Source organism: Ixodes scapularis, unplaced genomic scaffold (assembly GCF_016920785.2).
Source record: "Ixodes scapularis isolate PalLabHiFi unplaced genomic scaffold, ASM1692078v2 PGA_scaffold6__148_contigs__length_123643588, whole genome shotgun sequence".
NCBI classification, from domain to species: Eukaryota; Metazoa; Arthropoda; class Arachnida; order Ixodida; family Ixodidae; genus Ixodes; species Ixodes scapularis.
In genome coordinates this window covers 51,032,579-51,060,125 of record NW_024609881.1, presented here as the reverse complement: position 1 = coordinate 51,060,125, position 27,547 = coordinate 51,032,579, and the positions used below count along the sequence as shown (strand labels likewise).

General features: G+C 42.1%; 1 protein-coding gene across 1 annotated transcript in view; it reads right to left on the bottom strand.

Annotated features, from left to right (window-relative positions):
- Nucleotides 1-124: 124 nt before the first annotated feature.
- The window catches only part of LOC115308741 (serine protease 33-like), a 35,562-nt gene continuing 8,139 nt past the window's right edge, over nt 125-27,547 (bottom strand). Inside the window, exons 3-7 of the mRNA XM_029966806.3 lie at nt 22,413-22,539; nt 15,510-15,645; nt 9,836-9,952; nt 5,907-6,112; nt 125-316 (exon numbers count right to left, since the gene is read on the bottom strand). Of these exons, the coding sequence (XP_029822666.3) occupies nt 125-316; nt 5,907-6,112; nt 9,836-9,952; nt 15,510-15,645; nt 22,413-22,539 (778 nt within the window). The remainder of the gene's footprint in view (nt 317-5,906; nt 6,113-9,835; nt 9,953-15,509; nt 15,646-22,412; nt 22,540-27,547) is intronic.

Below are 27,547 nucleotides of genomic sequence, written 5' to 3'. Positions count from 1 at the left end.
CAAAATTAAAGTTTTATTTAAGACAGAGAAGGACACATTACCGTGATTAACAGATTTACAAACGTGGGGTGTCGCAATCCTCGTGCATTGTCTTGTACGCACCGGAGATCCGATCACAATGCAATCACACTTGTTTGCATTTACACGTAGAGTTCTGAATGCACGGGATAATGAAGTCTTCCATGAAGGGCTTGATTCTAATGAAGAGCATCGGGACATCAGTGACGTTGCATGGCATCTCGGTAGCGCTCACCAATCCCATCAAACACCAGCGGCCATCTTTGTTCTTGTACACTAAGGGGCCTCCGCTGTCTCCCTGTTAGGGAAGGAATGTTAGTATGCATTCAGTATCGCGTATAGTCCCTGGTGAGATAAAGTACAATTTGTCGGTATTCGAAAGTTGGCCCAACGTATGTCGCGATCGAACTTTACGTCCATCTGGTTTTAATAAAGGTACCTGCTGAAGATATCTAAATATAAAGTTTTGGTCAAAACAAATACGAGCTGCGACTAGCGAGGCATTTCCCGCCCGGATTTACTTCTCTCGTCTACACCTAGCTCGACAATCGCCATTTCAATCGTAGGCGCACGCTTGAATTGCTGTTCTTCCTAAAAGCCCCCCCCCCCCCCCCCCCCAAAAAAAGAAAAAAGTAATAAGAAACGTTTTCTTTCAACAGTCTAGTTAAAACACCTGAGCCAAAAAAAAAATGAATGTTACGCGAGAAAAAAAAAATAGTTTAACAGCAATATTGACGGCGAGAGATTTATCTGAAATTCTGCGCGCAAAGTCCACGACGTCACGGAATGGTTATTCGCTCAACGAGATGGCAATTCGCTCTTAACACCTCAACGTGAAGGCGAAGCCCAACATCCTGTTCTCCTCGTGCCCGAAATGCCGAGAGAGAAAACAGGTGAAAAGGAGGTGAACTACCGCTTAAATCGAGTCTCGCACCATCAATATTGATCTAAAACTTTTTTTTTCTGTGTTAAATTGATTTTTTGACAAGCGTGTTCTAACCAGACTGTTTACAAAAAGCATTCTTGTTGTTTGAGAGGCCTTTTAAGCGAGCGACCGCTGAATTTCGTTTCAGCTTCAAGTGATACTGACATGGAAATAGAAATGTACCCCTCACGTTCAGAAATGACTTAAACCTGATCAACGAAATCTGCTAATGACAATCTTACGTTTCTATCTTAAACGAATGACTTTAATTATTTATTGTTATCTTTTTTCTTTCAAACGACCAATTTTAGCGAGCGCTCCTAGAGCAGCCATCGGATAGTGCAATGCGTCTCTAGAAATCCGGGGCCCCCAGCGCGTTCGTGACGTCATTTTTTACATCACTGGCAAGGCTGCAGGAAGGCTGGTGTGGTTTTAAGCTTCACCTCTCGGTAGCGTCAACGCGTTACAACCTGGTCGTCCGAGATTGCCGTTCCCCGCGGGAGTTGAATAGACGCGGAAGACAAGAAAACTCCGGTTCGTCCAAGTTTGACAGCTCTCGAGCGCAGGCAGCTTGTAGCTGTACACATTCGGTTTATTTCTTTTTAAATCATGTTAGGTGTCATTTTGATCAAAACGTCAGTGTCTCCGTGGTGTGGCCAAAACGCCGCTGGCATCAAAACAATAGCATAGGCGTGAGAATTTCGTTGTTGTACTCCTTTCAGTCCACGCGCAGCCGACCCTACGAGCTAAAGGGAAGGGAGTGATAAAGCAGAGTTAAAACCAACTTGCTAAGCCTTTTAAGAGTGAAGCTGTCTATAGCTTGGTTCTGTCGGGTGGTCTCTGGCGACAGACCGAGCGTAGACAAACAATTCTCAAACGCAAAGATGTATGCACCACTTTATACTCCTCTCCACCACCGCTGCCTCCTTTCCGAGTCGTGTATCCTCCTCGCCATGCGTGGCGTGTTTCTTCCTCCTGACATTGCGCAATGCCGCGCGCTCTTCGGCGGCCACCCGTGCGGCACACTAGAGCCTGCGCCGTGATTCACGTAGCCGCGCTATAATAGAACGTAATTGTTCCTAACCACCAATCGTGTGTGTCCTTTGTCTGTGACGTAGAAATCGCTCCACTGTCATCAGTCGGACTTCATACTTCACATGGGTCGCAACCGTGTTGTACGTTCCGAAAAGGAGCAGCGCGAGTACGAGGAGCGCCGCCGAGCCCAGAAGCGAGAATGGGCACGCCGCCAACGTGAAACCGCCGTTGTCGCTGTTGCTCGCGTCCGCGCTCGACGCGAGCAGCAGCATCAATTAAACCGGCGCCGTAGAGCCGATGCCACCGACGATGATCGAGCAAGAGAAGGCAAACGCAACCGCCACGCATATCACCGTGACGCCAAACCATAGCATAGCGAATCGCCAATACAGCTAAACACCAAAATAGCAAATCCCACCAGAGAGCGAGATTCGCTGGAGTTCCCACTTCAGGGTGTGGGGAGGGGGGGGGGGGGGGTGGAAGGGCTTTCAATTTGTTTAGCTATCGGCTCAACGATGATGAAACGCGTCAAGAAACAGGACGAACACCAGGAATTCCGTTTCACACATTTTCGTTTACCGCACTGTGCTGCGTTGCGTCGTGTAGCGCAGCGCCGGCACATTGGCTCGTCGTAAGGATCGCCATAGCAACATCTCGACGCAAGCAGTCTTAACGAAGTCAAACGCAGTCAAAAGAACTGTAAACGAACCTTAGAGCTGCGATTTGACGGTGCCTGAACGGTCCTATGAATTCTTAGCGTCGGCTGGGTCTCGCCTTAAAGTGAAACGAAGTATGTTATTCGCGTGGAAAGAAGAGCGTCCGGATTTGCGCAATGTTTTCTACGAAAGAGATTCACCTCACTGTGCGTTTCTTGTTTCAGTCAACAAGGGTTATATTTATGGCAGCACATTATGCGTTAATAACGTATAAACCACCATGCGAGGGGAGTATTAAAGAACGGCACCCCTTTTATATCAAATGGGTATAAAGAAAGAACCCAGAGTCCTCCAGGAGCTATTTGTCCATTACCTATATATTTCGCAGCTGTTTATAATAGTGTGACAAAGTGGCGACAAGATAATACAGATATTGTAAATACAATGTGACGTTTTATTTGAAATTAAAATGACGTCTTAATTTTACAGAGTATTTTATTATATTGCCCATACTGTTGTTCTGTCGTGATAAAAAATTAAGGGTAGTATTAGGTGCCCGTTTGTATCCGTTCGTACCTGTATAAATGTTTTTATAACTATGGCGGGATATGAAAAACAACACTGTCTTTCAAGCAACATGACTCTTGATTCAAACTTTCGCATAATAAGAAAGGCAATGATCAAGGTATTTACACAGATTGCGAATATTTGTATTCGCCGCAAGTTTTCAGTTGATGTCTCAGGAAGTACTGAAATATGGTCGGTTGTTCATTAGTACGCTTATACTGTCAGTGTCTGGTGGGGTGAACGTCCGAACGCGCTAACATAGGTATTGCTATTTAACAACGGCACTGGTGGCAAAAGTGTCATTTATTATTAAACTCTTAACACTTAAGAAATATTCCTTTTAACATACTCCCTTCCCGTATATCTGCACCGTTGCCTATGGGCTTTTCATTGTTGGAAACAATTTTGCTGGTCATCATGTGTCCAGCTCTTAAGCAGCACTGCCGTTTCCTTATTTACCTCGTCCAAAGTCTGACACTGGGTTCATTTTAGTGCATATTTTACCTTAGGAAACAGGTAAAAGTCACGTGGAGCTAAATCGGGAGAGTAAAGTGCGTGGTCCTGCACTCGGATCATCTTATTCCACAGAAACTGCTTTACGCAAAGAGCACTCTGAGCTGGAGCACTGTCCTGATGTAGAATCCACGCTTCGTTCTTTGCACAAAATGGACCTCACCATCATCACTCGCTCACTCACCCTGTAAGAAACTTCAATGTATTACTTATGATTAACCGCCTGACCCTGTGGTACCCATTAAATCATAACCATTTCATCAATATCAAAGAAAACAATCAGCGTTGCCTTCATTTTCCACTTGCTAATTGCCTTTTTCATTCTTGGCGAAGTGGGAGTTATCCAGTGCATCTATAGCACTTTCATTTTCGAATCGTACTGAACAAGCCACGTCTCGCCGCATTTTTTAATTTTTTTTTCGGTGATTCGCCTTCCGCTGCGAGTCGTTCTATGAAGTCAGTGCAAATGTGTTTCCAAACGTACTTTAGCTCCTGACTTACATTTTTGGAAGCATTTTGGCTCAGACTTTGTGCATGTTCTATTCATTTATTATGTAAAATTTGTAGTATAGTTTCCTTATCCATATTTACCATGTCTGCTATAACCGGAATGTTTAATCAACGATCATCGCGAAAACTTTTGACGATTTTCATATTGTCCCGTTCCGTTGTGGTCGTGACGGGGCGAATGGGTCGTTCGTCGTGCGCAATGTTGTCTCGTTCCACGGTAAATCGTTTGTACCACTGAAATGCTCGCGTACGTTGCATCACATTATCACTGAATACTTCCTGCAACAGTTTCGAACACACAATCGGCAATTTCTTCAAATTCACAAGAGACTTGACGTTTATCCACTTCTAGAGATTAGAATCAGTCATATTGTCTTTTCTATTTTCACGTTTGTCTCGTCTGGCCTATCTCTCGTCGGCTAACGGGATGTCTGTTTTCAATCCGGTTTCAATCGTCTGCTTTCGTGGGATTCTAGGTTACTCACCTTGAGTTTCCCACTGCTACCAGCATACCGCGTACAACGCGCCCAGTCCCGTTATTTGATAGCAACACGATAGACGCTAGGCAAGGGCCAGTAAACTATGCCAAGCTTGTGCTTGACAAGTGCCTTTGTTTTCAGGAAATTAAAGCTTGGTCTATATCAAATAATCTAACAATACATAAAGACAAAACTAAAGCTAGCATAGCTTTAGTTTAGTCCCCAAAACAGGAAAATTACCCTTTCGAGCGACATCGTTCTGTACTCGTCCCCTATTGCAATGTTCGACACGTTCAAGACATTGGACGTGTTGTTTTCAAACAACATGTCTTGGACAGCTCACTTAGATTACGTCATTTCAAAACTTGCTCGTATAATAGTTTGATACATATACACCGTCTAATTCTTCCATCAAGTGTTAAACTACTTCTTTATAACACATTATTTGTATCTCATTTGAACTATTGTCTTTTGGTATGGGGTACCACTACTAAAACAAATTTACATAAAATATTCTTACTGCAAAAGAGAGCGTTAAGACTCGTGTGTGACGTGCCTTATCTTTTTGACAAGTACCAAATTTTTGAAAAACTCGGGGTACCTAAAATACATCAACAATATGAACACAGGCTTATCATGAAGTATAAACAAGAATATCCTGTGATAAATAGCTTCCTGCTAAGCTTGGCATCCCTTAGGAAAGAGAGCTTACACATTCTACTCGCCACTCAGATTTCTGGATGGTTGATACATCGCGTACAGATTACGGTCTTCAGATGATTAGAAATACACTTCCAACGTTACTAAACACTTTCCTGAATTCGAATGTGGATATATTATCTTCTAGCCCGCGTGAGTTACGTGGCTATCTACTTTTTATATAAAGATGTTGTTTATCATTTGTCTAGTCTTAATGCAAACTTTTCTTGATCATTTTTTATGTGAATTTGACGGCCTGTTGGTCATCTTCTTTTTGTTTCACCATAACAGCGTTTTGTGGTTGTTTCCGTTTATCTTGCTGTAGCTTTTTTCTTGCTTGTATGAAACTTGGCCCCGCTGTGTACCTGTTGAGCGGGCTGGAGACCCGTCAAGCTGCTTTGTCAGCTTTTTTCTGCATCTCCCACCGTATGTGATATGGTGAATAAAGTTATTATTATATATCAATACTGTGTATAGGATCATCACTCTTTTTCTTGCTCTCACCAAGCAGAATGATCCAAAGTTATGATTGGCGCAGACGATGTTCTTTGAAATTGACGACTCATTCATTAGCTTCGCACAAACATCGTTCGAGATTAGTTGCACTTGGGCTTGTTGGAGCATCTCAGGAACTTTATTATAAACCTCGGAGGTTGGTGTCGCGAACTCGCTGGAATCATATTCATATTCGTATTCAGAAGGCGACATGTCTGAAAAATATATTGATAGAAAGTGTGAGACGAGTTAAACAAGTCGAGACAAAGAACAGAGTCGTACGACCTTCTCACTTATAACCAAACCCGTTTGCTCGTTGATATTTGAACTACTAGGTGTTATTGACAGTTGAAAGTGTTTTACTTGGCCGGCCTCTGACTTTACTTTTCAGCCATAGTTTATTTCAAATGGTTAATCATGATATGAACCTCTGTTTCAAAGTCGACCTAGTTTTGATAACAGTAAAACATTATTCAAGGGTTCAACGTATTACGTTGTGCCCCATCAAAGACATTTGGTTGTTTATGGGCACAAAAATAAAGACATGATGATGACAGCGATTTTATATATAGCTGCTGTGCGAAAATAACGTAAACAAGGTCAATTAGTATAGAAATGTTGAGTGTTTTTACATATAAAGTTGTTTTTTAACCAGTGAGAACTTCAGAACGTCAGGCGTGACCCGGTACACACAACACCGCTATCCACATAGCCCGATTGTCATGCACCGCAACTAATAGAGGCTCGAAGTTTCTTTAAAAAATAGTTAAGTCAAGTATACTCTGCCCTGCACGCTTGCAAAAGTCCTCTGTTGGTAGAATTTGGACCTATTTTGCCGCTTAAAAGGGTGTGAAGTGCAGCGCAGACATATAAACAACAACATCAAGGGAAATAAAATACACAGAGGCCAATATAGAAATGTGTTCGATTTGATCAAATGTAAACGATATAAAGTCAACTTAGAAAGCACGGTTGTTTCGCGACATTACGCTCTTTAGCTATCTCGGAAGGGATCAATACTGAAACCTCGTTTACCCTCTTAAAACTTCCGGCTCCCTGTGAGAAGTTGGTAGCATAGTTCGCAACAGGCATCGTATCTAAAACTCTCCGTCAATCCTGTGTCTTCACATTTTTAATCTGTGTCACCCTTTTGACATATCTGCGTTTCAAGATGTGGCAAATCTTATGTGACCTAGTTACCACACCGCGTAACGCCCGTGAGCAGTAAGTAGAAAAGCTGTGAGCCAATCGCCAAGCGAAGGGCCGGGCCTAAAAGTATTCTCCCTGTCGTCTTCATTCAGTCCCCTCATCGTTTGCTTTGTACCAACTCAGTCTGTTTTAAAATGAAACATTTTTTGGCTAGGTGTTCGGCATTCGGTGAAGCCCAGATAAAAGCATGGCCGCGAGGCTCGACACTAATTGGTTTTAGTGGGGGGAAGCGGGGCGGAGTTGGGGGACGAAGCCATCTCAATAAAATAAAAAGCGTTTGCGCTAGGCGCATCGAACCCAGGCCATTTAAATTAAGAAGTCACTGTCTTTTCATTATGTAACAACACGTCACTTTTTTTTATTGGTAGGGTGAGTTGCACAGGTCACCTTACATCAAATATGCATTGCTGGCTTTTTGCAGTGCGCCCTAAAAGGTGAGTATATCAAAATCACTTTAACAGGAATAGACACACGTGCTTGAACAGCCGAATAGAAAATGCACTTTCCACTTGCTTAAATCACTTAGACTGAAAAAGTAGAAACAGACTAACTTGACACCCTGTTACACGTTTTTTGAACCCGGGTGTGTGCCGGTATCTGAATTACAGCAACTAGTATCAAGTGTACATGCCACGCGTTAAGCCAGTCGCTAAACTAACTGATAAAGCTCGCCGAGATCGTAGACGTCACCCATTTCACGTGTGACACAATTGCCCAGCAATTTGCAATGCTTTTTTGATACTCAGCTAGTGAGGTGTATTAAAGTAATAGCTAAAAATACATTGAAGGTAGGATGTTTAAACGGGCCATGCAACAATCTATGAACTTTGGTGATAATTCAGGGAGTTGTTCCCTGTCGCGTCTAGATTAAAAAATTGAAAACCAATTTTGCCCGCGCGCATCAGTTTTTTAATCGAGTCATACAATAGACGTTCTAAGCGCTTCCCAACCACTTTCTACGCTTACACAGTTTTCCGAGTCACATGCGCAATAACGTGTTCGCGGATGCAGTGAGAAGTACTGCACACGACTTATTTTTCGCGGGTTTTATATTTCGCGATTTAGGTCAAGCCTGAAGTTTTTTTTTTAATAATTCGCAGGTTATAATATTTCCGACGCAGTGGGCTCTCAATATAGATTCCAATATGTTTACATTTTGCCAGAATTGTTCACGGGACCTATATTTCGCGAAGTGCAGGCGATTCGCGATATTCGCGAAAATTATGTCCTCGCGAAGGTTAACTAGTTTACAGTATCCGACTGTGTCCTCTTTCAGAGCCTCCAGCGCGCGTGGCCTGCACTTGCGGTTCACATGATGACCTTGAAGTTCGGTTTGATTGATGTCGAGAGGGCGAAAGGGAAAGGGGGCGTGAAGTGCTCCACATCGATGTTGAAATGGCTGAAGGGGGAATAGTATTGTTGTTTTTTTTTACCTCGGGAACATCGCGTCACTAAAACTGAATAAAGTACATCTTTGTCCATGAAACGAGGCCTTTGAAGAATTTACTCCTTTCCAGACGACAATATTTAGAGAATATAGCGTCAGATTGGGCACATAATGGCATATGTTGCCAACTTCTTAAGATGCAGCCAGGTGTGCGTCACGCTTTATTTTCCATGGCTGTGACATCGTGACTGCGTATTGCGAAATATTCCTGCTCTCTGCTTTGCTATTAGGCAACGGAATCGCGATATTTCAGAATAATGAGGCGTTTTTTATTCATTTTGGTCAGATAAAGAATGTGAGAATTAAAAACTGCAAATTCTTTCGAAATTAAAATTGTTGCATCGCCCCTTAACCATGAATCGCTAGAAAGAAAATTATCAGGCATTTAAAATATATTGTTACTCATAATGTCAAAACCGGAGACACAGGTAAACATAAAAAAACGTTGAAGAGAAAAATAGAGAAAGAGCAAGGAACGTCTTAATCTCGGCTGAGTTATGAGATGTTCCACATTTTGTCTTTTTATGCGATTTAAAAGATTACTACATTTTTTCTGACGACAGTCTCGAGTTTGGCATGTTGTGGGTACCTAGCACCCGCTCGTCTGTGCTCTTAGTGTGTTTTTAGTTAGGCTTAGGTTGCTAGAACAGAATTCTCGACGCATTAAAGGCGCTAAGCCTTTGCAGCCTTGATTTCCGGTTAGAAAGGCTCTTTCTGTCACTAAATCCTAGGGGGATCGTCGGCCGAGTGGGCCAGCGCACACAAGACTCTAGCGCACACCAGCTCGGAATATGTAGAGTGAAAGCGCGTGCTGCAGAACCCAGAGATCCTGGGCTCATTCCCCACCCCTGCCCGTTTCTATCTGAATGAGCGTCGTACCGGCGTGCAGTTGTCTATCACAAAAGCATAGCGCACGTCCAAAACTTCAGCCTAGCGGTTGTACTGTACCGGTTAAAATCCTCATCTACAGCTCAGACACCAGACGACAATTTAGGCTAACTTCCGGTTGCATCAACATACACACAATACTATTCATCACTACTTCGTGGTTTGATTATCACGCTTTCAGATCAGGGTAGAATATGATGAATAAACATCAAGCAGAAGCTGTCAACATAGAGCGAGAAAATTATAGCTGCATTGAAGTTTCTGAATCATTCCTACTAAAAAGATGTCTACAACACCTAGCGTCTACATGGACCTCCAGTGATCTAGACACATGCGTTAGTATGGCAAACTATGTCAAGGCTTAACCACACCTTCGCGCATCAATATACCGCACCTTTATCTCCTTTTCGCGATTCGTTTTCCGAATCAGACTCTTCTTGTACATTTTTGTGGTCTTTCAAAGATATCCCTTCGGCAGTCCAGGAAAGAAACTGGTCATTATACTCCAACGCTGCACAGAGTAGAAAGAAATCGCTATCAGTGGCAGGTTAACACAGGTGACTTGCAAAGAAGCTGGTAATTTAAGAACCCTCCGGCGTCTAAACTCCTGTACCGGAAATTATTATTCTAGGAGAAAGGATTAATCAATACGATTATAAATAAATATTAGTAAATAGCAGGAATAATCCCAAGGACCAGAAGAAGGACAAAGGCACTTCGCTGACTAATGATGTTCGTCTTGGTTTGTTTCTACAGGTATATGCGTGAAAAGAAAAATACACGTAAAAGAAATTCAAACCTGTTATGTTTATGTCTAGCCACCCATCACACGTAGCACAGTCCTTCGAACAAATTACACCAATACTTTCATGAAGTCGAACTCCTGTAAAAAATTGTGATGGACTCTGCTTATGTGCCGGTGTTGACTGTGTGTATGGATGTAATACGCTTCATAAATCTCTCTTGCCGTTTTTTTTTTTCAATTTGTTTTTCTAGAATTTTTATTACCAAAATAGAGTGAACATCTACATTGCTTCCAATGTACAGCTAAGTGTTCTGAGGATGCATCTCTTGAACTCAAGGAGTTTCCCCTGCCTAGTATGAATTAGTTCTTTGTGGGAACGGAGTGTTTGAAAATAAGGCATGATGTTGCCCGCAGTTTGCTGGCTTGGCGATTACAGTAACAAGCTTTTCAGAGAATTTGTGAGCGGCGGCGCTAACAACAACATGTTCTAAATCTACGAAACCTTGCAGGCTGAGGCAGTGCGAAGCGTGTCAACTTATCAAGGTACAAGGAAGACTGGCATCACCGCCCGTCTGCAGTTGCCGTTGTGGTCTGCGATCGTCTCGTCCCTTCCTGCCCATCGGTGATTAGCCGGCTACACTACGTGCCGTGCGCAGGTCGTACACAAAAGAAGGCGCACATCACCGAGCCCATCATTTGGCAGCGGCGGTGGCAACGAAAACACGTTCTAAATCTACGAAACCTTGCAGGTCGGTTTGAAATTTACTTAACTCGTTAAATGTTACTTTAGCTGTAGCTGCTACCAAGCTTATCGTGTTTGTGTCAGATTTTTTTTCTGTTTGTTACTATGACTAAAGCGGTAGTCAATCTGACTAATGATTTTAAAGATGACCTCGAGTAGGATCTCAAGGAGTGCCCTTGCAACAAATTCCCGAAGTCTTAAAGGTGGGGAATGGGGTAACGGTCTGGCACTGTCACGTTGTTCAGAGAGCACGATAGTCACGACATGCACGCCAGTCGCCAGACTTTCTTGGTACCATGTGTAAGGCTGATGACCAAGCACTTGTTGAAGGACTTACGATGCCGAGTTCGATCATATGTTCGAACTCCTCCCGAGCGATTTGAGCCGATCAGGAGCGAGGCATCGAGGTCATGCGAAGACTGGTGTGCCAGCTGTTTTTATAGGATGTATGATGGTGTGCTTTACTGCCTCTGCTGTGTTAATTGGTCGGAGTAGCTGAGGAGACTCATCTAGAAGTGACTTCTAATTAGCCCTTGAGACCTGCGTCGATATAGTGAGTTTGTTGGCTTTTTCACCCAGAAGTTGTCTCATACGCCGAGGGAGTTCTGATGGCTTTCGGTCCCTAAGTTCTTCTTACTTCAAAAGTTGTTGAAGCCGGCGTTGTTCAGACTCGGTTGTACGCCGTATCAGTTCAGACTTGGGACTGTCGTACGGCGGCTCTTGAGGGGGTGCACGGAAGATGACCCGAACCACAGCTGCCGTCGTTTGTGGCAGGGATGAGACCACATGGCCGAATCTTGACTACTGGGATGTTGTTTTGTTATTGCGGAACGACGACTTAATGATAAGTAACCAAAATTCCGAATGTGGTCTCCAAAACGCAGGCAGTTTATAGTTGATTGAAGCAGCTTCGGCAGCTGCTAAACTCTCTTCTGTGGAGAACATCGCTGCTTGATATGTTGGGGTAGTTTCGATAATAAAAGCACGGATGATCAAATGGAAACAAGGAGACTTGCCGTGATAGACGAGGGGTAATTTAACACCGCAGCTTGGGCTAGTTGGTTTTCCATCGTAGTACTTCACAGCGCATAAACGTCTGTGCTGTGTGCATAGACGTCAGCGCTGCGTGTGTGTTTGTGTCTAAAATTGAGTGGGTTCCTGCTTTTGTGAGACGTTTATGCGCTGTGAATTCCTAAAAATAATTTAAGTCTGAGAAGGTGGGTCACCATTTGTGGATGGATATTTACAGCAGGAGTCGTGTAACCAACAAAGGTATTTTATTTACATAGCTACAAGTAGATATGATTAAAGATTGTTCATCGCGTGCTTAGGTGGTTGAAACGGTGCGACGGCTAGCTCCGTGCCCGTGCCTCAAGTGAATCACGTCATCAACGCTTCTAACAAGGTATTCCGAGTGTCCTTTGAGAGGGAAATCAGGACCCAATTACGTGAGATACGAGCTGGCTTAAGAAAGCTAACTGAAACAAAGGAGGGAATGAGCTTCATTAACAATGATCATGAGTCTATAAAAGAGTCATTGGCTTCAATCAAAAACGAGAACTCGATTCTGAAGAAACGAAATGCTGAACTGAACGAAAAATGTGGCCAGATGACCAGGACGTTGAAAGAAGTTGAAAACAAGCTAGTCAGTTGTGATCAATATTCGCATAATAGCAATCTTCAGGCGAAGGGAATTCCCAGGAGCGAAGCAGAAGATGTCGACCATCTGATAAGTACGCTCAGTGACGTAGTCGGCGAGCTGATAACCAACGCGGATGTTGAGGCATGCCACCGAGTGGCGACTGGAGACAGGAAGGAGGGCAACATCATCATGCGCTTCTACAACCGTAACGAGCGAGACTCCGTCTTGGAAAAGGCAAAGAAGAAATGTATTTCTTGTCGCGAGTTTTTCACCTTGACCAAGGCTCCTATTTACGTGAAGAAGCATTTGCGTCCCTATTTGAAAAAAAAATGCTTTAGATTACGGTATCCAAAGGACATGAGAGCGTCTTTGGCAATATGTGTGTGTTGGTAAAGGAAAAATACACGTAAGAAAAGCGGGCGGCACACTTGTTATCACGATTTTATAAGAGGGTGATCTGAGCCAGATATGTTGAATATTGTTGTGAATTAGTTTTGGCGAGTGTACTGGAACGGTATGGCACAAAACATTGGTGTGTTAACGCCTAATCAATTGAACCCTTTTTTAAGCAAAAAAGAGGACATAAAGTTTCGTTAATTTAAGTGTGCAATCTCCCTGGATAAAGGAAGCTGATCTCAGTAGGCTTTTTGATTCAGTCCGAACTTCATTTTATATCATCATGTTAATAACACAATAGTATAATGATAAAGATGATTTTTTGTGCAAACCAGAGATAGCCCGCTTTATTTACATCGTAAATATGGGCTCGGTGGTGGTGTTTCCCTGCAGAAAAACTTTCAGACATCGAAATTTTTATGTTCACTCTTTCGTAAACGGGACTTTGAAATAGCTTGTGTTAGAAGAAAACAGGAAATATTTGTTTGTGTTGTATGGTCCGAGAGGTGGAAACGTTACTTTTCTTTTACTTTTTAGAAACGTTACTTCGTTTCGCAAACGAGGAGGAATGTGAGCTTTTGTTGGAGAAGATGTGAATGTCAACCTACTTGAGGAATCACGTCTCAAAGATAAATTTCTTACTTCACTTATGCCTAACAACTACCGCAATATTATTGTTACTCCCACTCGTGTCACGCCCTCTTCTTCAGCACTGATCGATGTGTTTGTTGCAAATCCTGAGGAAAGTCACATTAGTGCTGTCGTTCTAGGTTATGGCCTGATGGCAACTTAACGATTATTATGTTTATAAACAAAACAGCGCTCCAGGTGACAGAGTTTCTCAACGAAACTACGGAATGCCCTATCATGACCCGAAGTATATATCATACTACACTAGAAATGTTTGCTCAATTATATATGACACAAAGTGGGACTTTGTATTTTCTGCTACATCTGCTAATGAAGCTTACAAACATTTTGTTTTAATATTTTTAAAAATATTTAAGACAAGTCTTCATATGTACGACTGGTCTTCATATATAAACATATTAAACAAATGAAAAGAAACTGTAAGATCTGGGTAACTAGATGGTGTTAAAATGATTTTAAAAAATAATAAATTATATATTACAATCCCCAAAATAATGACTCCAGAAGACCTTGGTACTTTTAAAAATATAGAAATACATCGAATACCTTCAGTAAAGCAAAGCAAACACACATTTACAATTCATTTATTGAGTCTTGCATGAATAGAACATTCGTTGTACGGAAACTGCTAAACCAAGCAATAAATCGGGGTCCTTCTGAACCAGATATACACGTAAAAAAACGATGGTATAACATTACAAAAAAAAGTGATCGCTGAAGCGTTTAATATTCACCTGACATGCATCGTTAATAGGGTATTTACCCTTTTCATTGACATGTATAAAGCCTAGAAACGAGAATAGCGCAGTTTCTTTCCCATAGGATCTTAATGAGATATTTTCGGTTATGTCATCCCTTAAATACAGCAATTCCTATGATCTCAATGATTAGCCTATCAAGCCCATTAAGCACGTTTTAGACTTTCTTTCGCTATTAACACGTATAATTAATATTTCATTGTCCTGCGGTGTTTTCATAAAGAGTTGGAGACCGCGAAAGTAGTTTTTTGTATGTGAGGGAACAAAACAAATTCTTGATTTATATACCGATACATGTGATTTTGAAATTCCTCGAAAAAAATATTCACAATAGAAAAAGAAGTTTTTCTACAAATTTCGAATTAATCACAGACTCAAAGTATGGTTTTCGTAAAGGTCGATGAACAGAGCTCGCCTTGCTAGAGTGTAATAAATTATTTTAAAGTCGTTTGAAGTAAAAAAGTTAATTATAGGCGTGTTCATCGACTTTTCGAAGGGGTTCGACCGTAATAGGTATGTTTATAGGGTGGAACGACTTCTCAAGTAAAACTTTGTAGCTCGTTTTATTTCTGTTTCCTCGCCAACTATGTAGTAAAAAAAATAAAATTATGTCCAACTGCACATTAGTTTATTGTTTGAGACATCTAACTTCAACTCCATATAATGAAACTATGAGCGGGCAAGCTGACGGGGCTGCACCTTTTTGAAAGCGTCTAAAACCAGACTATTCGCGACTCCATCGAACAATAGAGGACGCGCTGCTCAGGCAAAATGGCGGTCGAAAGGAGGTCGTTTTCGTCGTTCAGTACGTGGACCACCACAAATTCCTGCACTGCAGCGTAAAATCAGTGTTACATTTGAAAGCAAAGCGATTCTTCGACGGTAGAAACCTTTCTCTAGTAAGGGCGTAGGAATGCAACGGCGGAATCATAAAAATGATTATTGGAAACGATGTTTGTTTCTATGCTGCCTACGAGAACCAAGCACCGATAGCAGACGACAGAGTCGAAACGTCCTCCTCTCCTGAGCTCCTGAAGCTGCCGCTACACGGCGTTGATTTCGCTGGCGTCGCGAATAGGCTTTTTTTATACACTCCGTGTTGTGTTGAACCACAACGTAATGAGTAGCTCTTACGTTCTTTGTATCCCCATCCCGCCATATACATCGGATGGTTACAATCTGGTTCGTCGTTCTTGTTCGGGAGGCAAACTGTATTAATATTTTGCGAGCAATTCACGCTGTTTTTCAGTTTTATAATGGCAATGTCATACTGCAAAGAAAAAGAACGAAAAAAGGTTATATTTTTCAATAACAATCAGCAGATATTATAATGTATCAAAAAGTTTCTTGGTGGAGCACCCAATCCACATGTTTGTCCGTTCGTCAATCCGCGTATTTACCCGCAAAATTTAGCGGAAAAATTGACGTCACCTAACTTAGCGAAACGTTACCTGTGGACAACCTATATTTATTCTTGCCAATCTGCGGCTTTCCCGCTACATTAAGCTGTTTTTTAAGTCGTCTAGCGAGAGAAATGTCCGTTTCTCGGGCAAAGCAAGTTTTATAGGTTTTCAAGTTTCGTTAGCGTTCTCTTTTTTTTTCTGTCGATCTCAGATGTTTTCGAATTTATATTTATGCATCATAAATGCCTTAACTTCTGTGGTAAGTTAGAGTAATAGGGACGTTATATTGGCTTAACCTGACAGCAAAATTTATTTCAGTGAGAGTAAGGCTTGCGATGGGCATTTGAGATATTACAGTGACACACTTTGAAACGCGCATTTGTCTGATCTGCATGTGAATGTACGCATTCGTTTTACAAGTCTGCTAGATAAAAAGGGCCAAGTGAACTATGCAAAAATTTAAGAAAACATGGGTACAATACAATTCTAAAGTGAGATACCGCTTTATGGGAGCTCCAAGGCACGTCATACGAGTCAGATACCCTAGAAAATTGCGCTCTTCGTAAACATAATAACTTCATCGCTGGAGCCCTGAACTGCCACAATATATTGCACTACTAATCGCAACTATGTAGGTGATCGTCAGCAGATGTGGAAGACGGCACCCTGGCAACATATATTAACACGTGGGTAAGATCATTGAATGTACATTTTCCTAGCATGGAAGCGACCTGAATTGGATAACATCATCATCATCATCATTTATTTTCCTTGAGGGCCCGTGGGGCATTATACAAGGGGGTGGCAATAGAACAAAAACAAATAGAACAGTAAACACAATTATAACACTGTAAGCTAGCTAGGTAGGTTAGATAAAAAGAGGGTAATGGCTTCAACAAATTTAGTAGTATCGTTAATACAAACGATGCTATGAGGTAGTGAATTCCAATCCTCGATGGCCAATGGTAGTGTGGAAGTCTGGTGAGAAACAGTTGATGATCGAATTGGACGTAATTTACATAGGTGATCTAGACGCGGGAAAATACGATGGGGAGGTGATAGCAGTGATTCTTTAAGGTGGCTATTGTGATAGAAAATTCGATGGAGGAGAGAAAGGCGTGATACTCGGCGGCGAAGGGAAAGTGAATGAAGGTTAGCTGATTGGCGTAATCCTGATATGCTGGTATATGGTGAGTAGTTGTTATAAATAAAACGAAGGGCTCTGTTTTGGACGGATTCTAGATTATTTGCAAGGTAGGACTGCCATGGGGACCATATAGATGAGGCGTATTCTAATTTCGATCTTATAAGAGTAGTATACGCTAGTCGTTTTACGGAGGGTGTAGCAAGTTTAAGGTTACGGCGCAAGTATCCGAGAGAACGGTTAGTATCAGAAATAACAGAAGTTATGTGAGTAGTCCATGATAGGTCAGAGGTGAGATGAACACCCAGGTACTTATAAGATGAGCATGCTATTACTTGAGTGTTAGAGAGGTAATACGAAAATGGTGTGGCACGCGAACTGCGGGAAATTGATAGGGATCTACATTTATTGAAGTTTAATGTCATCTGCCATTTTTCGCACCAATGGATTACAGACTCTAGGTCTTCCTGGAGAGCATGATGATCATGGTTTGAAAGAATGGGTCGGTAAATGACACAATCGTCGGCGAACAGCCGCACAGAAGAAGCGATATTAAGGTGGAGATCATTAATATAGATTAGGAACAGAAGGGGGCCCAGTACGGTTCCCTGGGGGACACCTGACGTTACGGTAGAGGTGGGAGATTTTACGTTGTTAACGGAGGAATATTGTTTACGGTTAATTAGGAATTCAGAAATCCACTTAACAACAGAGGGATGAATATTAATATCGTTAAGCTTTGTTAAAAGACGTTGGTGGGGTACTTTATCAAATGCTTTGGAGAAGTCAATGAAAATGGCGTCGGTCTGAATATTCGAATCAAAGCTTGAGTAAATATCAGTAAGGAAGGCGGTTAGCTGGGTTTCACAAGAGTAAGATTTACGAAATCCGTGCTGATGTTTAAAAAGAAGGTTATGAGAGTCAAGAAAGTTTATTATATTTGAGTAAAGTATATGCTCCATGAGCTTAGATGGAACACTGGTGAGAGAGATGGGACGGTAATTACTTATTAGTTGGCGATCACCAGTTTTGTGAACAGGTATTACGTTAGCTATTTTCCAGTCACGTGGAATTATGGAAAGCGTGAGCGATTGTGAGAAAATGTCACAGAGAAAAACAGAGGAAATATGTTTAGTGTTTATTAATACCTTCGAATTAATTTGGTCATCTCCAGAGCTCGAGGAAACCTTTAGGTTTTCTATTGCTTTCAATACGCCTGCGTGGTCAATTATGATAGGATTCATCTGGGGGTGAGTTAATGGGCATGAGTCGGGAACGTTTAGCAAGTCTTCTTTAGTAAAGATTGATGTGAAGAAATTGTTAAGGTAAAGAGCGCTATCTTCGTCTGAAAGTGGGATGCCGTTGTCGGTAATGAACTGCAATGGAAGAGACAGAGCTGGGTTGACCACTTTCCAGAACTTTTTGGGTTTATTTGTTAAAATGTTGGGGAGGTCGTGAGTATAAAACTTAATTTTAGCATCGGCAATGGCGGTTTTGTATGTTCTAGCACACGCATGATATGCATCCCACGAGGCTGCATTGTTGACAGATTTCGCTCGTTTATAAAGTCGCTTTTTCTTGTTAGCATGACTATGCACCGTTTTGTTATACCATGGGTGACAGTTATCTGATATGATGCGGGTCAATGGGATGAAGCGCTCAACTAAGTGGGATAGCTTATTTTTATAGAGCGTCCAATTTTCATTGACGGTTCTTTCCTCGAGATTAACAGAGAATGATTGGTAAAAGTCTTCGAGGCATGCGTTGATAGACACATAGTCGGCCCTCGCGTAGTCGCGAATGTATTTGCAATAATGTGATTTTCGAGGAACAGTGAGAGAGAGTGTTATGTCGATGACAAGATGGTCGCTGATTCCTGTTAAGTAGGTAACGTTGCTAAAAAGAGAAGGATCCTGACTTAAGCACAAGTCGAGTATATTGCTGCAGCAGTCGGTAATTCTAGTAGGCTGTGTGATAATATTTGTTAGGTTATAATCCAGGCAAAGATCTATAAATTCTTGAGAGGAAGTGCAAGTGGATGTGAAGGTAGACCAATTAATATTCGGGTAATTGAAATCCCCAAGAAGTACAACAGAAGCGTTAGGATATTGAGTAGCGAGTTCAGAAAGACACTTATTAAGCTCAAAGGTGAATTCCTTATTACTATCAGGTGGCCTATAACATACGCCCAGTACAACAGAGGGCGCCGTAGGGAGATAAACCCATACGACTTCTAGTGCGGTAGAAAGTGGAATGAGCCGAGACGTGATTTGATTATTAATAGCCAAAAGTACGCCTCCCCCCTTTCTAGCAATTCTGTCGCACCTGTACACACGAAAGTTTGGATAAGGAGGAAACAATTCAGCATCTGATATGTCGGGATTCAACCACGTCTCAGTAAGAACAATGAAGTCGGCGTTGCATGTTTGAATCAAGGAATTCACATCATCTCTCTTTGGGATTAGGCTTCTAATGTTAGTAAACAAAATAGAATGAATAGAAGATATCTTGTTGATAACGTGAGGTTTGGCAGTTTGATTGTGAGTGGGCAAACGCGAAGAACGCCGGCATTGCTACGTACATTTTTCAACAACCGAGCCGATAGCGTCATCGAACACAAAACACTTGCCATCTATGAACAGTTTATCGTGACGCAGCCGAAAAGGCGTTCCCTTTGGTTTGGCAAAATCAAGAAGACGACGTCGTGCGAGCCTTACAGAAAGTGGAAAATCTTCACTAATTGCAACGCGTGAGCCCTTAAGCTTGTGCGCAGAACCAAGAATGCCCTCTTTTTCTTTGAACGATGAAAACTTGACAATGATGGGACGAATTTTCTGCTGATGGAATGCTCCTAACCGGTGAGCTCTTTCAATTCCGGAAGTTAAAACTTCGATACCGAGTTTCTCGGAACACAGGCTTGTGATCAAGCCCTCAGATTGAGCCCAAGTTTCTTTGTCAGTGTCAGCGATTCCAAAAAATATTAGATTAGAACGGCGGGATCTGCCCTCCGCGTCGTCGCAGCGCGCTTTTAATTTAGACAGCTCGTTTAAAGCCTCCGTAAGGTGAGGTGGAGTAGATGTATCGCAATCACCTGTTTCTTTCCGGGAATTCAGTTCACTTGAGAGCTGGTCTACGCGCTCCTCAAGGGCCGAAACGGTCGCTTCGTACCGCTTTTGCTGCTCTGTAAGCTGAGTGACTTCCTGCTGAAGCGTAGAATGACTCGCCTGAAGTTTTGTAACAGTGTCTTTAAGATTATTGAATTCTTCTATTTGGGCTAGAGACATGGGGCCTGGGTTCCTTTCCACATCGCCAGAAAGCAGCAGCAAGACTCTAAGAAACTCGATACAGGCTTTGCATGAAAATACAAAAATGACTGTGTCGCAAGAAAGGGTTAGTAGGCGCTTCATGTCGATGGGGCACGACATTTCAAAAGGTAGGGTGTTATTTGGTTGTTTCCAATTTGCGTTTTGCATGTAACTAACCTGCGTCATGAAGACTGTTAACGCCGGCATGGCTTTGTCGTGCCCCAGCGATTGCAGCGGTGGAAGATGCTTTTGAAGGCAGCCGACGGACGGAAACGGAAACGTCCCACGGTGCGCCATCCTGCGGTTGTTGTCGGTGAGGGACCACGTTGGCCACGTCAGGAGTGAGGCAGCAGGAGCTTCCTCTTGCGCTGCTGAGTCGGTGTTGAACGGGTGCTCCCGCGACCATGACGAAGGGCAGGCCCCATCGCCGTCCGAGGTACTTGGTGATGCCGTGAACAGGAGCAACAGCATCTGCGTCATGAAGACTGTTAACGCCGGCATGGCTTTGTCGTGCCCCAGCGATTGCAGCGGTGGAAGATGCTTTTGAAGGCAGCCGACGGACGGAAACGGAAACGTCCCACGGTGCGCCATCCTGCGGTTGTTGTCGGTGAGGGACCACGTTGGCCACGTCAGGAGTGAGGCAGCAGGAGCTTCCTCTTGCGCTGCTGAGTCGGTGTTGAACGGGTGCTCCCGCGACCATGACGAAGGGCAGGCCCCATCGCCGTCCGAGGTACTTGGTGATGCCGTGAACAGGAGCAACAGCATCTGCATCATGAAGACTGTTAACGCCGGCATGGCTTTGTCGTGCCCTCCTTTCTTAGGGTTCTTTTTTTATTGTACACTTTATGGAAAACATTTTGCCAATAAATTGTGCGCGCCTGAATTTGAGTGTTTTCCAGGAGTTTTTCAGAAAGCCTACAGGTTTTTTTTTAATTTTTTTTTACTTTTAGTTGACAACACTGCTTCAGTCTTCTCACTATATTTATGAATGAAATTGACGTCATATGACCTGTACAGCAATCTAGTTTCCTGGCTTAAACTTAGTGTGGAAATTTATATCACATGACCCAAAAACCAAATCAGTTCCTTTGCTAAAATTAAAGGAGAATATAAGTCAAGTGACCGGACGCCACGTTTCAGATTCACATTCCACTCTAAATTTAACGAGGTAATTCACGTTACAGGGTAAAAAAACAATTTTATTTTACTTTGCTTAATTTAGTGAAGGAATTCCCGTGACAAGACATATTCGACAATTTTGTTTTCCTGGTAAATTTATAAGGGAAATGAATGTCATGTGACAAACACAACAATTTAGTTGCCACAATAAATTTAGCGGGGAAATTGATAAATATATATATTTTTTTATCATTCCCAAAATGACTTTTGAACTTATTGAAACGATAGCTCCTTAAATATTACATTCAATTTATTATTCGAAATTTAGAAATATTCTTAGCTGCGAATTTTTTTTTTTTAGTTAGGTTACGTGCAGTACATTAAAACTCTGTTAGATGTAATGAAGTAGCCTCTCTAATATATTTGGAGTGATCATTTTGTTCATCATGTACAAATTTCAGACATGTTTTGGCAACGCCCTTTGGACTCTCTAAATTTTAGTTGTTGATTGTTTCTAGTCTGAAACGGTGCTGGTTTCTAGTAACTAGTGTCGATCTACAATTTAAAGCACGTGCACGTTAAAACGTGGCGTGGTTAATCAAACAAAACTGGCTGAACCGCCCTCCCCCCCTCATAAAAACAGGCTATATGTCTGGATACCTTCGTAATAATGACGCATTTTAGTATCCATGCAAACATGAATTACTATTTTTTAACTTTAGCATACTGCTTAGAAATTTCAATGTTATAATTATTAGACCAATGCCTAACTGTAAGCCAAGATAATATTACTTTACAAACTAGAAACTTAATCAACAGATTGGCCTCCAGGTAGTTGTAGGCTCGAAAAATAGTTAAAGTTTGCATCACACCAGGCGAAAGATTGCGATATGGTTGATAAACTGAACATAAAGATATAGGTTAAGGTCACTCTTTCAGGTGAAGGTAACTAGGGTGTATCAATACAGCTTTTAAATTTGAGTACAATATATATTATATATTTGTTCATGTAAATTATATACGACTCCTCAAGGTGCAACCTCGGAACGTATGTGCGATAACTTACCTCGTCCCCGCTTTTATTGTAAGCAGGGTGAATGCAAATGGTTTCAACTGTCGCCTCTGGTGCATTCTCCTTAATGCTACTCGAATAGCTTCCAAGCCGAATTTTCGAAAATGACGATTCCCATTCGCTGCAATAAAAAGATACGTTATATGACTAATATTCCGCTTACTACCTAGCGTAAGCGAACATCAGAGCATAAGGGCGAAAACCTTTGTGTACATTACTGTTTCAGTTCTTTTTACAAACAATATTTAACATCAAAAATTTTAATTGTACTGTGCCTTGCCGGACATTTACACTTCACATTAATCTCCATTTGATTTTTATTTGGCACATTCTTCAAGATGTTATTCAGAAACTTTCTTTTTAATAAATCAAACACAGTTTGGGAACGTTAGGTGGGAAAATTGGTGGCAACCAATTACTAACAGAATTATAACCTATTCGAGAAATATCCGGAACTCAAGACTGGTACTGTTGGGTCACATATTGATTAATAAAAAATGTGTTCTATGTCTGGTACTAATTGTTTCCGGTTTGATACTCGTGAACCGGCAAAATACAAGACTAGTGTCAGCAGAATAGCGACTCAACGATCGTCTCTTTAATTATTAAACAAAAGTGCCATCCTCATGGCTAATGCAACACTCGTTTTCTTACTGATCGGAGAAAAGTGCCAACCGAACGTCTCGCTCGATTAGATCTAACACATTCTCGCGAGTCACTTCAGGTGATCAAACATTCAGTGACGCCGTCGATGAGCTCTACCCCTAGCACGCAGTAAAAGAGTGTGCTTCTGACTTTCAGCGCTTCTACTAAGCGTCCGCATTTTTTTTTTTTTAGCGGCAGCTTTTGCGGGCGACATTTTAGAGAGGTTTCAAGCTCACAGGCTTTCGTCGCCCGTTGTGGAAAAACCCTTCTTCCTTTACGTTATGGCACGAGGAGAGGGAAGTGTAGTTTTCCCCTCTGCCGCGCAGGCCGGAGAAAGAAGGCATGCCGCCAATGAGGATTTCATTTTATTTTTTTCATTTATTTATCATGAGGACCCGCTTCCGGGTATTTCACAATGGCAAGTAAGAAGACACTGTTTAAACAAGAAAGGAAAAAATCCAAGAAAAGGAAAACATGGTACAGATGTGAAATGACGATAACAAGTTAACAAGTCAATCTACAATTTTATAACTCGTTCATTCGATCCAAGAAAACAGTGAGAAGTTCACAAAACTTAGATGTGTTAATTTGTAGTACAACGTGGTTGGGTAATGAATATCAATCGTCAGTAACAAGAGGTAGCATGGGATTTGCGAAAAACAAGGATGAAATATGGAGAACTTTAATTTTAGACATCGTCAACCTTAGTGGAAATTCGATCTGGGGCGCTGATAAGGGTTATTTTCATCTGCCGATTGGGATAATACATTTCATGAAGAAGGGCAAATCGGGAGAGCCTTCGACGAAAAAATTGTGTTAGGATTCCAGCCTGATTACGAAGTGAATTGATACCGGCAGACAACTAGTCGTTGTGATTCAGTCGAGCTAAAGGGGCCGCGGCCACATCTAGCACAACGATCTGCATCACATGCGGTGTTGCCATTGCCATTGTCACGGTATTGAGGGAAAGGGGTTCTTCTTTTCTTCACAGCGGTAAGTGTTACTTTTTTATCCCGGAAAACAATGCTAATGTAAGAACACAAAATCCCACTCTACAGGAGAGCCGCTGCAGTTACCCTCCCCGGCGTTCCCCTCACAAACACACCTACAGCGGCAAGACTCTCTCTCGCCCCCCCCCCCCTCCTCTCCCGTTTCTCCCCTAGGCTGCTGCTGTTGATAAACACCCAATAGTCCCTGCTACATCCACGTACCAACACATCCTAGAAGCTAAGGCCGTAGCACTATTCTCGTGACGTCGTAAAGGAAGGCCATCCGGGGCGCGAGTCGAAGCGCGGAAGTGGAGACAACGCACGTGTATCGACCGTCGTGACGACGTGCTTTTAGTCACACGAGTTGCAAGAACATGCCCACAGCAAGTCCTCTGGAGTTGATCTCGCAAGGCGTTATGTTGAACCTCCTAGTTTGCACCACAGACTCGGAGTTGGCAGCTTCAATAGAAACCTCGGTCTACAAAGGAGGTCCCTCGTTAAAGTTCTGTCAGAGAGACCACGTGACGGTTGCTTACAGTTTTCGAGCTTAATGCTCAAGATTCCCGAAAACTCTTTGTACTGGGAATACGGCAAGATGTCATCAAAGCCTCTCACATTTTAAAAGTTGTCACTTAAAAGGTGTGAAGGACAAATTCTTCGAAATTTGATGAGCAATTCTCTAAGTAAATCTCGTTTCCATTCAATAAGGAGTGTCCTACAGCGACGTTTCGACCGCTTTCATATGGCTGGATACCCGGACGAATATGTATTTAAGCAGTTATATAGCTTAGCTTCCCTCAAGGAAAAAAAAAAAGGGACAGGACAGCGAGAAGACGGCGAAGCGAGTGCTTCTCTCCTTTTTTCATAGAATTCTTCAGAATCTCATGTTTACCGGTATCAAATATGGAGTCAGTACAGTATTTAGGGATGATTTAAACTAAGTCGTTTAACCCTGTTTCGTTCAAAAAACACTATAGTTTTAAGAAGAAGCACATACAAAAGGAGGGCGATTGTGTATGTGGAGTGGTGTACACAATCACGTTTGATTGCTTTCTGTGTTACATAGGACAAGCAAAACTTTGCCTAAATTATCATAGAACAGAGCATAAGCGTAGTCTTAAGAACACAGATCAGTGCTCGATTGTGTCGAAACATTTAACTGAGTGTCAGAATTGTATACCCTATGGCAGTCAACGATGGTGGTATACTGTCCGAAAGAGACCAGAAATGGTGGGTGAAAGGGTTCATCACAATTCTTCAGCACCCAAACGCGGAAAAGAAACCCTCCCTCGGTTTGGACATAGAGTTGGAGAGGTTTATATATATTTGTCTATTTTAGGCTGTTCTTTTTTTATTTTTTAAAGTTCTCTTGTTGTTGCTACGTCTCAGTTTTGTTTCAAGCTGGAGGTGACTGATAAGCTTTAACAAAAGTTTAAACACCCTCGTTTTTTAACTTGTTATGGTTATTCTTTCGTGATAGTGTTTTGTACGCATACGTTGGCAGAAAAGTTGTTTCCTTTTTGTGTTCTTTTTCTGCCTTTTTTTTTCAATTTCTGAAGTGGCCTGAAATTTATATATACAGGTTATTTTCTCGCTAAATTTAAGCTACGTTTGAGACTCCTTTTCTTCATATTTTTCATCGTCGTCTTTCTTTTAAGTCTTAGGGGTTATAGTTTATAATGTTCAATCACCATCAAATCGTTTGCGCCCTAAAATTCTGTTCATTATAAGCGTGTCTTATGGACTAAAATTAAATCTGCACATAGCCACAGGGTAGAAAACATTTCATTATACGGGCAAAATATTACACCGCTAAATATTTGCAATCAAATGGTACGAGGTGGGCGTATATGACGTCTACAGAAAAATCTGACTGATTTAAGCCGAAAATATTGAGCCACGCAATTATTGCTGTAGGAATGCATATCTTATACATAACCACGCCAACGAACTCGCGAGACACGCAGTGATTTGACAAAGGGAAACTAATCACACTAAAATCAGGTAAACGTAGTTAACGCGGACACGGCTAGACAAGTGTCACTTACAATCATGTAAGCGATGTTAACGCACGCAGTCAAGGAATTCTGGCATTTTACCCCGGCCGCATGAAAATATCAATGTAATTTCGGTAGAATAATATTATGGGGTCGGCAAATTAGCTCGTGACGCTCATACAGTAATTGAGTGCCGCGAGTGATTCAATCGGATATCATTTAATAAAATATATATTAACTTTCCCGTGCGGCAGGGGTACTAAACTTTCTATTTTCAGTCAACTAATTTACTTCTCCCTTAGGGTTCGAGTTGCCTTAAAACAAAATATAATGTTTTACACAATATTACGATTACCTTAATGTAGCTAGGATTCTAATATAAGCTTGGTAAAGGAAAAAAGAAATAACATTAGTATAAATAAACAGATAAGCGTAACAAACTGTACTTCAATAATCAAACATAAAGTTGTCGTTAACCTTCCAGTGAAATATTGATTGTTGCCACACATATTTACAAATGTTGACGCAAGTGCACACGGATAACGACCAAGAGCGAAATTCCATTACATCACTAGAGTAAAGCAAACAACTGGAGCACTCTACTCGCGTCCTACATGGCCAAGAAACTCAGTAAATTAGTTGCTTTTCACTTGGCGATTGTATTCATACGGCGTCACAGAACAATTAGAACTAGATCCTCAAGATGTCTTTCTCTTTGTCGAGAGAGAGGTTTATCGGTAATCGACCACTGTCATCGTTGAGTTGCTGCCACACATACCACTCACACTGTAGCAGGACTTGCTCTGCGAGTCCTAGTGAATTCTGTAGTGTCGAGAGAACACACACACAAAACACACACACACACACAGGAGAGCAGCGGCGGAACAGTAGTGGGGCGAAGGCTTAACGTCGTAGACTCAAAATGTCTCGGCGTTTTTTTTTTTTCTTTTTCAGAAAGTCAGCAGTTCACACACAACGTAAATTTACCAGAATCAGAGCCCATATGAGGGAAGAAAATGTTGCACCGGAGCCGGCTCATTCGAAAAGTGTGAGGAGCTGCGGGACTCGAATGTGGTTGCGCGGTCACGGGGATAATAATAAATATAATTTCTTTAACTTTCAAACTTGACAGTTGGTTGTATATTAAGTTTGTATTATATATAAATATATATGTTAAGTTATTCAAGATTCCGCATTAAAATTTATATTAATGTCGGATAAATGCGCACGGAAAAACCACGTGACCTGAGTGAGCAGAAGACGCGACCGGGGTAAAGAGAACCACAGAGGGCACCTTTTCCCGGCCTGGCCTCTCTTCCCGGTCATTGCGACGTCACAACTCGGAGCGCTACGGCCTTTGCTCTAGGAGGTGTTGACGACGTACGTATCCTCCAAAGACGCTCTCCCCCCTTCACCCCAACACCCCTTTCCTTACCTGCAGCCTTCCGGCAGCCGCCGTTGCGAAATCCCCTCGTGGTCGTCCCCACCGTCACCACCC